This window comes from Lindgomyces ingoldianus (genome assembly GCF_010093535.1).
Source record: "Lindgomyces ingoldianus strain ATCC 200398 unplaced genomic scaffold BDR25scaffold_13, whole genome shotgun sequence".
Lineage (NCBI taxonomy): Eukaryota > Fungi > Ascomycota > Dothideomycetes > Pleosporales > Lindgomycetaceae > Lindgomyces > Lindgomyces ingoldianus.
This window is the reverse complement of record NW_022985174.1, coordinates 1,084,740-1,098,791: the sequence shown is the minus strand read 5'-3', so window position 1 is coordinate 1,098,791 and position 14,052 is coordinate 1,084,740. Positions and strand designations below refer to the sequence as shown.

Here is a 14,052-nt window from a genome sequence, read left to right as displayed (position 1 = left end):
ACCGAGGAACCGGTTGGTTATATCTGCGTGAGGCCTGAGCAAAACGCGAAAGCTGGACTTTTATTATGCTCTCCTGCGGTGTGCACGTTCCTTTCATTTATTTGAACTCGACCACCACGAGGCGGATAGTGAATGCGTTCGAGAGTGCAGTCAACTATATCTACCCCAAACATTAAGCACCCTTGGAATGCCCGATCACAGTGCAGGTCATAGATGACCAGACATTCCGAGCCCACAGCGCGGGAGAGCCAGAGATGCTCACTTACGCCAGCAATGGTTACAACGGACCCAGGAATCAGCAAGCCTAACTCTTGTTCACCAGCATGATTCGACAAGTGTCACTCATGTTCTGCAGGTGGGTCCGCCGGAAGCCCATCCTCTGGTCGGAACGGGTCCCGCTCAGCTACTCGAATTGCGCAACCTCTTCTTGACTTGATGAAGAGTGGTGATGGTGAAATGTCCGAGCAACGCCACGGGGAAGCGGCTTCGGTGCAGGGCTCGGCGAATATTGCCCCTCGTCACCGAAAGGCGTTTCAGAGGGGCTCTCGTCGCGAGGGTTCGTGCGGGTGATGATGGCCTGAATCAGCACTGTTTTGACGGCTACAAATTAACAGCTGTGCTAAGCTGCATGGCCGTTTAAACAGTCAAGAGGTGTGCAGGAACCCCTGGTTAACAGATCCTTGGAGCCTCACCCCACTTGGGCCTCCGGACCCACACATGTGCACCATATTTTGTAGTGAACGTGGAACCGTGGCCGCAGATCAGTAGGGCCGGCTGGTGCAAGTTGCAGCTAGCAGCGAGGCGAGTGATGCCACACTCCCATCCATTCATGGCCCATCCCCATTTGCGCTCCGCCTACCAGAACCCTGCCACATCTACTCCAGTTTGTCACCTCATCTTTTTTTTTTCTTTACACCCAAGCACCTTAGTCGACTGTCCCTGTACACTTCAGGACCGCTGGATCCGCACGTCGCTCAAAATGGACACACTTCAAACAGGCCTACCACATTCTGCTCAAGTGCTTGACCAGTCGGACGTCCGGGACGCGGCTCTCGTAGTGCTGAGGAATCAGTGCAAGCACTTGTTACAGGACCAGCTTTGTAGAAGCACCAGGGACTCGGTTCAGCCTGCTGGGGACATGCATCGCAGAGACCTCATTCGCTGTCACCTTTACCATTGCTTTCTGCGGAACTACATTCATAAGGAACGGTCCGACACGCCATGAACGTCTCCCTCCGATCATTTTAAAAAAGAAAAAAGAAGCTAAAGCGTCCAGCCAGTCAAGTCCAAGTCATCGTTGCACCCTCACCATATTCCATAGTACCTTTTCTTTTTGTCATTACCTACATACAGTACATTACCAACGTCTTCACTGCTAGCCTTTCAATCGTTCGCAACCAGCATGTGTGATTATACCCAAGTACACTACAAGTGTTCCCATCTCCGCTACACAGTGAGAGCGTGGTGTACAAGATATCAGGAGACGCAGAAACGGTGCCAACCCAACGTGGTCGCAATGTTAGAAGGCCCCTATCAACCACTACTATGCCATAGAAATAACACTAACACGGCTTACAGAGAATACCGACTCGACGAAAATTGCGGTCCGTCCAAGATGTCCTCTCCCAGCATTGCATAGCGCCAGCTAATCTAATTTGACCAAAGGTGACTGCAAGGGCTCTGCGGGCAGAGCAAAGTAAATTCGACCTTCCATTCCTTCTTCGTCTATATTATCGTATCCATCAATCGTACTTTTAAGCAAGGCGTACGGTACGGCACGGTGTTATCTGTCATCAACCAGCAGGATTTAAAGAGTTAGCATAATACCCCCGGACCTAAGGATTCGAAAAGTTTGCAAAATCTGTACTGCCAGTCTATCAATCTGGCTGTGATCTTTATAGTCAAAAATTGTATTATATCCAGAGTCAGAGTCAGTTGCTGTTTGTTCTGGAGATGCTATGTTGCATGTTATGTTGCACAGTGTATGGCGTTGCGTTCCTGTTCCATCGTTTTGCATTTGTTCCGAGGCACCGCCAGTCCAGCCGAACTTGATCGCTAATGTGCGGCGCTGCAGTCCCAGGCATTCTTGTTGGTCGATCCGACTGCAGGACGCATGCTGCAACTTAATGCAGGGCGCTCTTCAACCTCACCTAACGCGTTTTCTTCCACTCGAAGCCAAAAGTCACCGGACATGCCCCGAATCTTGCACCAGGATTTCAGCGGAGATGGAGTGGAAGAGGAGTGTTTGCAAACGAGATGGGCGAACCCAGGCCTTGCGGCGTCATGATCGCACGTCACCCGGTTGTACAGCGCGCCAACGGCGGTGGCGGACAAAACTCCGCTCGCTGGCACACCACCTGTGTGACTTTTCCCGCATTCAGGCCGGACCCTCAACATCGATGTACTCTCCCTGCATATCATGGATAGTGCAAAGTTTTGGTGGCGTTGACAGCTAGCTAGCTTTGCCGCAGGCTTATTAGGGGTCCGATATTGCAGGTTCGAAATACAAGATATTCCCCCTCAGAAATCCCCAGGCCAAACAACCTCAAATTTGGCTGCGTACAGATAAGAATTCCGGGGGGTTACGGAAGCACAATTTCCGAGTTCTCTGTCTGCATTGGCACCATGATCCGATTGTTGCATACAGGTGAGTTTGGTACTTCAATCAGCCATGGATAGAAGGATAGAGAGTGGGAGAGATAGGAGAAAGCATCCAGTTTCGTGACATGGGCAGCACCACTGCTCGTACCCGTACACTTACCCCTCTCCTTTGGGAGTACGCATACATAATCCTTCCGGGCCGTCATCGGAGCGACCCGCTGCTTGACAATACCATACCAGACAAAAGGTATAATATAATGCTCACAGCAATATTATAACGTCGCGACCTCCGTCCGTCATGCAATCGGAATCGGATGCGAACGCCGTTGCAATTTCGCAGGCCGGCATCCGGAGGTCTTGTCGCCAACTGTCGGGTCCATCTATTCAAACATGCAGAAGTGTAGCAGCATCCTTCCTGCCATCCATGTGCCTGTAATACAAACGCATGAGCCAGAAATATGTGCTTATATCGGCCAATGGGAGTGAAAGCCACGAAATGGGTAATTGGGTCAGTCCTGTCAGTGCTGAGATGTCTGGATTTTGGACGCCTTGCCCCATGGGGTGGCTCCTCTTTGGAGCATATCATGGGTACCTCCAAGTCCTGGTCTGTATCAGGCTCGAAACTCACCGCATTTCGAGTTGAATCATGGCTGTCGCCATCACTTGCCTCACTATACAAAAATGCCTCGCACGTGAGTTCCGAACAGGCACAAGGATACAGTAGAACTCAGCTCGCCCAGCCGAGCGAATCGATCGCTGCAGCATCTATACGCCACCAGCAGGAGATTTTTCTAATTCCTTCCCTCGGAAGACATGGCATTGGGGAGTGCGAAGCCATCGGGGATACGCCTGTTTTCCGACTTGTGGCGCTGGCGCAGAAACCGTTCACGTATGGCAATGCAGACACGCTGTCTCTTATTTGGACGGTGCGGGCCTGACTTTAGCCTTCCGTGGCATGGTTCAGCTTGTCCACAATGCTTGCAGTGTGCATGTGGGTGGGCCTTGGTTTGTGGCTTCCACGTGGTACTGCGCATCCATGGCTTTGAGATGTCCAGTCAGCCAGCCCTTTCCCACTAACTCACCGTTCAGGAGGGTAGATATATAAACCCCCGGGGCGATTTCGGATCATGTTCGGTAAACGGGAAGGATTCAGCTGGAGAATCGCTTGCGGCGACACTGCTACCGACTAGAAGTCTTCTGGAACTCGGAGGCCACGTTGTCAACGAGCTGGAAGCGAAACAGCCCTGAAGTGATTGACTCGTGAGCGAACCGAGAGTAAGGGAGAGCGAAGATCACAATTCAGGTGGGTCCTGAGGGCAGCGTCAGTCTGTTATCTGGGAATTATCGCGTGAGAAGGCCTTGAGGATTTGCGCAATTCGGCTCGTGATATTTCCGTAAGCGATGCCTGTTGCTTGAGGGGAGGCAGTGGGCGGAGCGGAGTGGAGGAAAGTGGGTGGGTAGTCGTGCTGCTCGTGCTGACGCTCAGCTTCCTTGCGATCTCCCGTCACTCATGTGGTCCGGTACCTGCGTTCCGACTCAACAGACTGATACACCTGCAGTCATGCTCGACAACACTAAACCCACAATACTCAACACTGATCACATGGATAAGAAAGACCCTGGACACTCTGCTGCTGATCTCGGTTCTTCACATCCGTGATCTCGCACGTCGTCAATCGTAACCAGCGAATACATTTACAGCATCGAGCCAAGACTTGTGTGCGAATAGGTTCGAGATATCACCGAAAGTTTAACTACGCGAGGAGAGGAAACGGAGACCTGAGAGTCAGTCGGGCCTTGCGGACAGGCTGAGCAGGTTCAGCTAGGTGCTGCTCCTGCTGACTGTAGCGTGTGTGTTTGTGTCTAGTCTGTAACTATCGTCTAGCTTCCAGCGTTGTCCCCTGCTGGAAGTGGTTCCCCGAAGTTACTTTCTGGCTCAAAGCGTACGGGTGGGAACGGGAAGTCGAAAACTCTGAGCAATGTGGATGACGAGCTTTTTAGCCGTCCCAGGAGGTTACTGGAAATAAAGCTTTCCCGAACAGGGCAATCCTGGCTTATCTTCCACAACAGACACGATCCTCAGCCCGCAATCCTCACCAGGTTAGCCTCCCTCTTTTCTCCGGGATTTGGGATGTTGGGAGTTCCTCCGAAGCTCCGATGCAAGGGTTTCGCTAGCCTCGCGACACAGCACAAGGATTAGCAGTGGGCTCGGAGGACTCGCCGTGAGAACAAGGGCCACTTTAGGGCGAGCGAAGCTTTTCTTCCCTCTCTTCGAAACGGGGCCGTTTCAATATTTTCTTGTTCCGGGTGGTGCCGCCGCAGGATTTGCCTCACATATGCGGGCGACGGAATTCTTTCCAAACTTTGGAGAGGAACATATGCCGGTAGTTCCCTGTTCGGACGATCCGTCTCACGGCACTTCTGGGTTCTGGTAAAAGGGGCGCTCGCACGATGCCGGCTTTTTACCCGAGCTGCGCGTGCCGCGTGTCAAAGATTGCCGGTGGCATCACCTCTGCGGGTGGATGTTTTCCGCATCAGCCGAGTTTTGTGGCAGAGGGCTGAGGAGGACGGCGTTTGGGTAATTGGAGCGATCCACGGCGTTGGGTTACTCGGGTCGGCCCGAGCTGTCAGAGTTGGATGATATCGGATGCCGACTTCGCAGAGAGCAAGAATGAGAGAGAGAGAGAGTGCGAGAAACATCGGCCCGATACCCATGGCTGCAAGAACTCCAGCGCCCTCCAGCATCTGGGGTGTTCCTGCCCACCTCTTTGAACGCTTGCTGGAGATATTTGGAATATTTGCTCCAGCGGCATCTTCTTCACTGCCTCACAGCTGACGACTCTTCTCCGCCTCGGCGTTATGTTTCAATTTATGAGCTGCAGGTGTTCTTCCGAAACATCTCGTAATGTGATGATTCTGATTGCACGCATTAGTGGAAGTCTCAAATTCAACATCACCGCCTTCTGCCGGCGAATTGGATTCGCAGCCCTCGACTTCAGCGCTTCAAACAATAGAACACGCTCGGGCAATGGGACCACCAAGAGCTCAGCTGGGCACCTACGGAGTTGAGTCCGTCATCCCCATTCCATCAGACTGCGAACAGCAACTGCCATGATGACGTTCGATGTCTCACCACCCACACCCATCCAGCATCAACTTTCGATGGAAGTATTCTACCGACGAGATAGCAATGAAACATAGATCGCCAGCATCGTACGATACTGAACACCAAGTCTCTTCCCCTCCCCCGCCAAAGGTGCCTGCCGTAGCTCCATCAAACATATACACCTCCCAGATCCTCGACCAAGCCATCTTGGGCATGGCGCAGTTCGGTCCGTAAAGTCTTCGACTACAGCACCTTCCCAGGTACTCCTAGATTCACCATTCGGTCCTTTTTGCAACCTCTACTTTTTTTCACCACGAGCATCGTGCTCAGCTCCACACTCTCCCATTCATGCGGAACTCAGTCCGGTTTCCCGGTCTGTCGCAGCCGTCTTCCCCGCCAACCTAGATGCTGGACGAGGATCGATGCTCGCGCAACCATGCACATACACTACCATGAGATCCCGCGTGCGAGCCATGGAAGAGCCGGGTTAGCTCGCAGCTGGGCTCATGCTTGTCAAATGCTATGCAGCGGGCAACCGTTCGAGACCCCTCTGGTGCTGGCGCTGGCGCTGCAAATCCCGTCGCCCGGCCCTGGGAGCAAAGAAGGGGGTTTTGGAGGGTTGGAGGGATTAATTTACAGCATCGTTGATTTTGGAAGCGAAGTAGGACCGAGAGATATGGAACTTGCAGGAATGGAATAAGGTTTGGAGGGTATGGCAGGGAATTTGAGAGACAGGACGAGACTTATTGCCTTGAACTGGAGCTTGATACCATATGCCGGTTGAGCTGTATCCTGCCTTGGGGATGTAGGGAAACAATTAATAAAATGAGCGAGTAGAACGTGACTTTCATGTCGACTTCAGCGGTGAATTCCCATTGGTCCAGCTCCACGAAAATCCCTCCACCCCCAACTCGGCAAGCTTGATCCCCTTCTCAACCTCATTAATCAGCAACACAACCCAGCCCACTCGTCCTCGATGCCATTGCTGGAAGACATTCCTCGGCCTGAGAATGGCTTCTACGTCCTCATCACGGGCGCCAACAGGTACAGTCCGCGCCATTGAGCGACAGGGGACACAATTGATGTATTCACAGCGGCCTCGGTCTGGGCATTGGATGCCGCCTCATCGACGAATTCCTCCAAACGCGTCCGCAATCGCAATCCCTCGTCCTCATAATAACGACGCGCAGTAAGCGAAAGGGCGATGACACAGTCGCTCAGCTACGCCGACATCTGCAGCAGACATGTCGGAAGCTAGAAGGGAACATGCCAGGCATCCGCATGCTGCTGGAACGACGCGTCTACTTCCGCCAGGAGATTCTCGATCTGACGAGTATAATATCGTTGCAGACACTTGGGAAACGGATGAGGGAAACAACGCCGAAACTTGACGTTGTGATTTGCAACGCAGGGATTGGTGGCTGGGAGGGACTGCATTGGGGCAAGGCTGTTTGGACGGTGCTTACGGATTGGAAGAATGCTGTTACTTGGCCGACGTTTAAGAAGTCGGGGGTTGGTTGGGTTACGAAGCCACAAATACCACCCCAGATGCCAACAGATGGCAATGGCGAGAGGAAGATCAAGGAGCCACCACTGGGAGAAGTTTTTTGTGCAAATTTTTTCGGGCATTATCTGCTGGGGCATTACCTTGCATCGCTGCTGGCGAAACACGATGACGGTGAGCAGACGAGGGGTCGATTGGTTTGGGTCAGCAGTCTAGAAGGTTACACCCACTCTCTTGATCTGGAGGATATACAAAGCCTCGAATCACGCCACCCCTATGAGTCCTCGAAGCGGTTAACAGATGTTATGGGCATTACCTCAACCCTCCCATCCACCGCTCCAACCGTCTCTGCTTACCTCCGCGCCCCTCTCCCACCCCTACCCTCACCCTCACCCTTCACAGCCACAACCACGCCTCCTCGCATCTACGTCGCCCATCCAGGCATCTGCGGCACGTCTATCATGCCCCTCTTCATTCTCCTCGACTACTGCATGTTCGCCACCTTCTACATCGCCCGCTGGCTCGGCAGCCAGTGGCATCCCGTCACCGCCTACAAAGGCGCATGCGCCATGGTGTGGCTCGCGCTCGTCAAACAAAGCACGCTCGATACCATGGAGGCGCGCGAGGGCGTCGGAAAGTGGGGCAGTGCGACGGATTGGTGGGGACAAGAGCGGGTGGAGAGGACAGAGATAGAGGGATGGGGGTGGGGTGGGACGGTGGAAGGAGTGGAGAAAGGGGGAAAGAGCAGGAGGAGGAAGGGTAGGAGTCCTTACGCGAGGGATCTAACTAAGGAAGACCGGGAGGTGTTTGAGGAGACCGGAAGGAATTGTTGGAGAGAGATGGAGAGGTTGAGGGAGGAGTGGGAGAAGAGGCTCGACGATGCGGGTATGGGGATACCGCTGGAGTAGGGAGTGTAGAGTGGAGCTGTTTGAGCGATGAGAGCTGGGTATCCTGCATCTGGCCTGGTACAGTGTCCCCGCTGCACGTGATCGTATCATATGCCTGACAATGTGCTTCGGTAAGGTATGGGTCAGATCGGGGACAGACAGAAGTACACCTTGGTCACGGTACCTCGACTTTCGTACCACGCTTGACTCCTATGTCCCCCGATCGGCAGCCCCAAGCAGCGGGAAACGGGATCGCGGCACTCGTACGTAACGGCAGATTCTCAAATATCCGAATCTGTGTACCCCTTCGAGATCTATTGAATTCTACTGGATAAATGCCATTTTAGTATTACATTTGACGCCACCGGTGCAATGTTCAAGAGGATGCTTCTCCTAACTTCCGATCCCGGAGCCCGGTACAGTTTTAAGATGCCACCTGCGTACGTTCCCTGCATGTGTTACAACACACATGTGTATCTGGGACCTCGGCTACGTGTCTGTGTACCAGTGGGGGTGAGGTGATGCGCATGTACGTGCATATGTGCATGTTCGTGTCCGTGAGTACGCGCGCAGTGCGCTGTGCCCGGACGCCGTACCCGGACGCTGTACGACGAGGGAATAGACTTCTTTGACAAGCCTGGATGTTATTTTCTTTCGGAGTAGAGTACATGTTGTCACAAAACGTGGAACATCATTAGGGTGCAGTCTATCAGTTATCCCTCCTGCTAGAATCAGGAAGGGTTTCGATAGGATCCAAAACTCTGTCCTGATATCCCCTGTAGTATGTCACGTCAGGGCGTAAGATACCGTATAACATCACGCGCATCTAGTTTAAGTATATAGATCCATCCCATAATCATACCATGTCTGGGTATTGCGCTGTGGTTCCACAACTGATCGATCAGATTAGATAAGAGATATGTCAAGAATGAAGCCGAAGCACTTCTCTACTCATCCTCAGAAATACGATGTCATGTGATGACAATTTCAATAAGTATACATCTCTTTAGTTTCGCACAAGTCCTGCTGGACAAGTGGGTAAGAGCCCAAGTTTTCAAATCATGCCTTGTGGGAGTCGTAGCCTACTTGCTCCATTTCTGAGAGATCTGTTTTAGGACCGTACAAGGGTTGAGAGGGGTGGAAGATTCTCAAGTCTGGGTGTGCATTAAGCGCTTGTCGCTAATGCTGCGCTTATATAGCATGTTATCACGTAGCCTGAAACATAATTAAAGTAGAGTCTATTTGTTACACCTCTTGCTAGAAATCGGGAGAAGGCTACTAGTGTGCATGTTCCTGTATTGGATTACCTTGCCCTGATCCACGTTAGGAGATAAGATATAGGATGCGGGGCTCGCTACTACGGTCTGAGAGACTGTCTGTCTGTCAACTTGAGAAAGGGTTCTGTTCGGTGAGCTTGTACTAGTCACATGAGCGAATGAATGGCATATGAAAGCGCAAGTATTAGGGCTCTATGAAAGGATTTTAGAAAGGGGTTAAGTATTCCGTGGTAGGATCTAAAGATGATGGATTGGCTGTGCCTGCTTGGAAATTCTGCTAGTAAGAACCGCGATTAAAAGCCAAGGACATTTGTGGGATTGGGATACTCTTAAGGAACACTTGGATATGCTGAAGAACATGGAAAGATTGGAGAACAAGGATCACATCATCTTGAAATATATAGACGCTTGGCTAGAGAAATCACTAAGTCTATTTGCAGCGGTAATTTCTACCGTCATTCATAACCGCACTGAAATTCTCGGTTGTGAATAGATGCTAAGAAGCCCAAAGAAGAGCCCTCTCCGTAAATAGAAATGGACTCCAAACTAGATATGAAAGAAGGATATAATCTCAATCCCTGAAAAATACTCCCAAACCCTAAACCAAGGAAGGAATGAAAATTTGCCACGGCCTAGAAGTCGGCCAATCCGAAAAAAGTAATATCAAAGGTTGTCGTAGGCTATACGAGACGGACCAAGTCCAGCATAAGAGCCCCAAATATCAGCCAATCCGCAATCAGATAGCCATTTGCTTACATTACGCGCTAGAATTTTCTCATCAACTATGCGATCTCGCAGTCGATCTCACGCCCACTTTGTCGTACTGGCGACAAAGCTCCAGACACTCCATTATAGGTCCCTTCAAAATCCCCCTTGCCTCATCTACCAACTCATGCAACTCCTTCCGGAACTTCTTTCCCTCTGGTGTATCGCTATCCTTCTTTCTCGCCATGTTCTCGAAATCCTTCTGGATCTTATTTAGGATGTCTAGAATGTGGTTTGTAGGACGCCGCCGTTTTGGTTCAGAGCCTGAATCATGCTGACTTCGACCCCTTCCGGGATACCACGGAAGGGGCCGTTGGGATCACACGCCCCGGCTTCGAACAGTTCGGTTCGGCATTTATGGAGCGTTTTGCCTGGTGGGTAAGTGATTAGCTTGTGTGGGAAAAGTGATGGAATGGGTGGTAGGTGGAGCGTCGCGTGTGGTACCTTTTGTTAGAGGCCTCTCGCTATCGCAATTTTCATAGATGTCGTGCATGGAAACTGTGAAGTAGTGACCTGTACCATGTATTGCTGCCTTTTGGTGTATTTCCCTTCTTGAGGCTAGCAGTGGAATCACTTGTTAATAATGGGGTTTGACATACCTAAAGTCTGTCAAGAGCGACTCTAAGAGTTGGTCTACCAGCCTGGCGATTTCTGTCTCATAATGGCCTAGATTGTCAGGGAAACATTCTTTGTAGGTGTTGCACACGAGAACTTGAGGGTCATCTAAGAAGTAACGATTAGAGAACGTTGCTGGTCATGGCTCTTGTAGTGAATGAGGAAATCTTACTTCGTAAAATGGCATTCAGCTTGTTCATTACTTCCTTAATCGCCTGTACCATCTCGGCCTTGAAATTTTCGCAGCCCTCATCGAGGACCTCAGCGAAGAGATCGTCCATACCGTCTTTAGCCGAACTAAGAAGCTCCTCATTCCAGCTAGCCAGGGGGATGTTCTGTGTCTTCCAGTCTCCACCATGGCGGATGAAAGCCCGGTGACCTTGCGGTGAGAATTTTGCGAACTTCTGGCACAAAGGTCGTGCTGTCCGCAGAAAAAATCCACTGCAATGAGTTCCGTGGATCTAGGGAGAGTTCATTCACTAGCTCCATAATGTCATTTTTGTGGAATCTCTTCACCATGTTCTTAAATGCTATCTCCGTTTCCTAAAGGGATATGTTACTAATTTGCTAAAATGTTGCTAGCATAATGTAGGCTACCCATTTACCTTCTTAGCTTCATTGACAATTCCTACCAGATGGTCCTTGCGAGCGAGCATGGTAGTGCTGCATGCATCTGTATAATGTTCAGGAGGGCTGGTAAAGATGTTCGGCGGAAATGGTCCAGTGTGGCGAATTTTCCCTCGGATGGTCTGGCGTATATATGTGCTCTCATGAGCGGAACTTGGGTTTCTTCGAGACTCATTTTCGAGGGATCTACACTCTCCCCTCCGCGAATGTAGCCCATGCAGTCTTTGTTGGAGACGCAAAAGACGGGAACTCGCTTTTCGTCCTTGGTATCGAGTTGGTAATTTTGCATAGTGGCATTTGCGACTTTGCGACAATCTTCAACTCCAGTTTTCTAGTCATATGTTAACAAACCTGACTAATCATTAGGTTTTTTGTCCTTACTCTGCTTTAAGCGCCCTCACGCGGTTCCTGCGAACTAAGAGTTAGGATCCATACTACCGGCTTTAGTTGGACTGGTGTCTTACATGACCTTCTGCTTTTGCTTCGGAGTCTCGAAGTCTTCTGCTTCTTGCCCAAGGCCTTGCTCTTCTCTATTTCCTTCCCCTTCAGCTCGGACATGTTCTTGAAAGACAAGATGCTCTGCTCGATAAGATCCAACCGTTCCTCATCCTGTGCTTCGAGCTTAAAGGTATTTTTCGCTTCAGAACTAAGGGTCTGTGTAGTTAGATTAGCTACTGCATTAATAGAAATGCTGATGTAGAACTTACATCAGATCGAGTGAGCACTAGAACTACACTCCCACTTCTCCTCCTTCGATATGTCTCACTATATTGTCGTTTGAACGCAGCACTCTTCTCAGGTCTGTCAATGGGTGAAACTACCATTGTAATATCACACATTTGCAAGTGACGATTAGCAGAGTCTACTCGAAAGTGATTGATATCCGAAAGCCCTTGCGGCCGTTAGGCTAGCATAGGGATTAGAATGTCAATTGGGCTTGGGTCTATCCGTACCTGGCAGGTCTGCAAAGATGACACCTTGCTCTAGAATTCCATTATCAAGACTAATTCCGAAATTTGCTTAGTATTGGTACAGAAAGAATCGTGAGCCATATTCTGGCTCACCGAACGACTCTCACAAAGGGCCATGGAGAGAATCGAAGAGGCTTGCCCCTTGAAACTCGCGTTCTCATACGTTCTCGTAAAAGGGAGGATCTGTTCAACAAGATCTCCAGCTGTGCTGGACTCTGGTGATTGACTTTTCGCTTTGAGGGTTTAAGTAAGCCAACATCTCCGAAGTCCATCTCAGTAATTTGATCAGTATTCTTTGATCATCTGGCGACTTGGCCGTGGACATGAATTTTTCTGCAGTGTCGTTGTCGGCCAATTCTTCTTGGTCAGCAAAAAGCTGCTGCAGACATTCCCGTGCTGTTCTCGCTGTACCGCTCTCCGCATCTCCATATTCGTCCGGATATCGTTCCAGCTTGCGATTATTCTCGAACTACTGAGAAAATAATCCAGTTACTATCGTTTGGAATAGCTCCGGACAGAAGAGCTCAATTTCTGCAGCGAATGGCTTCTTCTGTGTAGGGGAGCCTTGAACGAATTCGATCACTACGTATGTACAACTGTCGCTTTCGTTAGCCTAAAAGTTTCAACCAGTAATATGCTCATAGAATGAAAGGGGGAGAATTTACCTCGAGCGTTAGGTCCGCGATTCCTAAGAGAGAGTTGATGACTGAAGACTTGCCAGCACCAGCATCGCCAACCAAGCCAACCAGAATCTTATCGCCATAAGAAATCTTTGAGTGGGCTTTAATCTCTTCTTGTATATGTCTCGCCTCATTGCCCATGTATCCGCTGTCGTTGATGAACTTCGAGAATGCGCCAAGGAGTCACTGAGCCACGTCTCCGGTCAATCCATGGATGATAGATAGGCAATCGCAAGCGAGTCTCCTTAGCTGGGCCATGAGGAGGAACACCACCCTCATAGTCCGGGTCATCTTCGTCATCGCTATCAGCTTCAGCGATTTCGAGACCTACCTCAGACGCTGGGAATGGTCAGTAATTATATTCAACAACAGGGAGGAGGCCTATAAACCCTTTCTCTTCTGAGGCGCAATTGAGGCTCTGGGATCAGATGGACTGCCAACTCCAGAACCGTCCAACTTTATTTTAACGACTTTGAGGTCTCCATCTGCCTTTATCTCCCGAAGGACAAGAACATGCACTGGAATGGTACTAGATTCTTGCGGAGGCTCCTGTTGGACAACTGATAATTCGCTATTGTCATGGTCTGTTCCTGGATTGCGAGGCACCATTGCCATTTCTGGGGCTGTGGAAGTGGTAGCTTTCTCGTCTAGCGAAGGAACCTTCTTACTTGACTCGACTTGGATGACCTCATCCTTGTTCTGTTTCGGATTGTAGTCGTCTGCCGGCTCAAACAGCGACATAGAGTCTTCTCCTGCTAAAGTGAGCAAACATGTTTACTTTAAGTGAAGGAGGGTCAAGGCCTATAAAAGCTGGTAGATGTGAGGGTCCAGACAAGGACTCACGAGTACATGTAAGCTGCTTACTGAAACGAGCTGGTCGGCTTAGGTAGATGCGAGATGGAAAGGACCTAGTTATGGGCAATTGCCGCAGAGCTGAAACCATGTGCGGGTAAGCAGTGAGGCGAGGGAGGTTGACGGAAGGTATCGGGGGAGAGATGCTAGAAGAAGAGAGTTAGACT

At 50.5% G+C, this 14,052-nt stretch overlaps 5 protein-coding genes across 5 annotated transcripts; 3 read left to right on the top strand and 2 right to left on the bottom strand.

The window, feature by feature from the left end:
- Positions 1 to 1,402: 1,402 nt before the first annotated feature.
- BDR25DRAFT_222602 (uncharacterized protein) lies at positions 1,403 to 1,639 on the top strand (the record flags this gene model as incomplete). Its single annotated transcript, XM_033685069.1, has 2 exons — positions 1,403 to 1,518; positions 1,579 to 1,639. 2 exons carry the CDS (start codon positions 1,403 to 1,405, stop codon positions 1,637 to 1,639), a joined length of 177 nt encoding a protein of 58 aa, XP_033548646.1.
- Positions 1,640 to 6,042: 4,403 nt separating this feature from the next.
- Positions 6,043 to 6,545, top strand: BDR25DRAFT_23037 (uncharacterized protein). Its single transcript, XM_033685338.1, has one exon. It carries the CDS (start codon positions 6,144 to 6,146, stop codon positions 6,405 to 6,407), a length of 264 nt encoding a protein of 87 aa, XP_033548645.1. The 5' UTR covers positions 6,043 to 6,143; the 3' UTR covers positions 6,408 to 6,545.
- Positions 6,546 to 6,659: 114 nt separating this feature from the next.
- Positions 6,660 to 8,179, top strand: BDR25DRAFT_303199 (3-keto-steroid reductase). Its single transcript, XM_033689961.1, has 2 exons — positions 6,660 to 6,751; positions 6,802 to 8,179. The coding sequence occupies exons 1-2, from the start codon at positions 6,684 to 6,686 to the stop codon at positions 8,117 to 8,119; spliced, it is 1,386 nt and encodes a 461-aa protein (XP_033548644.1). The 5' UTR covers positions 6,660 to 6,683; the 3' UTR covers positions 8,120 to 8,179.
- Positions 8,180 to 9,958: 1,779 nt separating this feature from the next.
- On the bottom strand, positions 9,959 to 11,075 carry BDR25DRAFT_367665 (uncharacterized protein). Its single transcript, XM_033697014.1, has 4 exons — positions 10,928 to 11,075; positions 10,740 to 10,863; positions 10,585 to 10,688; positions 9,959 to 10,511 (listed from the first exon to the last, which is right to left on the bottom strand). Exons 1-4 carry the CDS (start codon positions 11,034 to 11,036, stop codon positions 10,363 to 10,365), a joined length of 486 nt encoding a protein of 161 aa, XP_033548643.1. The 5' UTR covers positions 11,037 to 11,075; the 3' UTR covers positions 9,959 to 10,362.
- A 694-nt stretch (positions 11,076 to 11,769) lies between these two features.
- BDR25DRAFT_313685 (uncharacterized protein) lies at positions 11,770 to 12,625 on the bottom strand (the record flags this gene model as incomplete). The annotated part of the gene is made up of 4 exons (XM_033691398.1): positions 11,770 to 12,036; positions 12,090 to 12,199; positions 12,336 to 12,385; positions 12,447 to 12,625. The coding sequence occupies 4 exons, from the start codon at positions 12,623 to 12,625 to the stop codon at positions 11,770 to 11,772; spliced, it is 606 nt and encodes a 201-aa protein (XP_033548642.1).
- Positions 12,626 to 14,052: the final 1,427 nt, after the last annotated feature.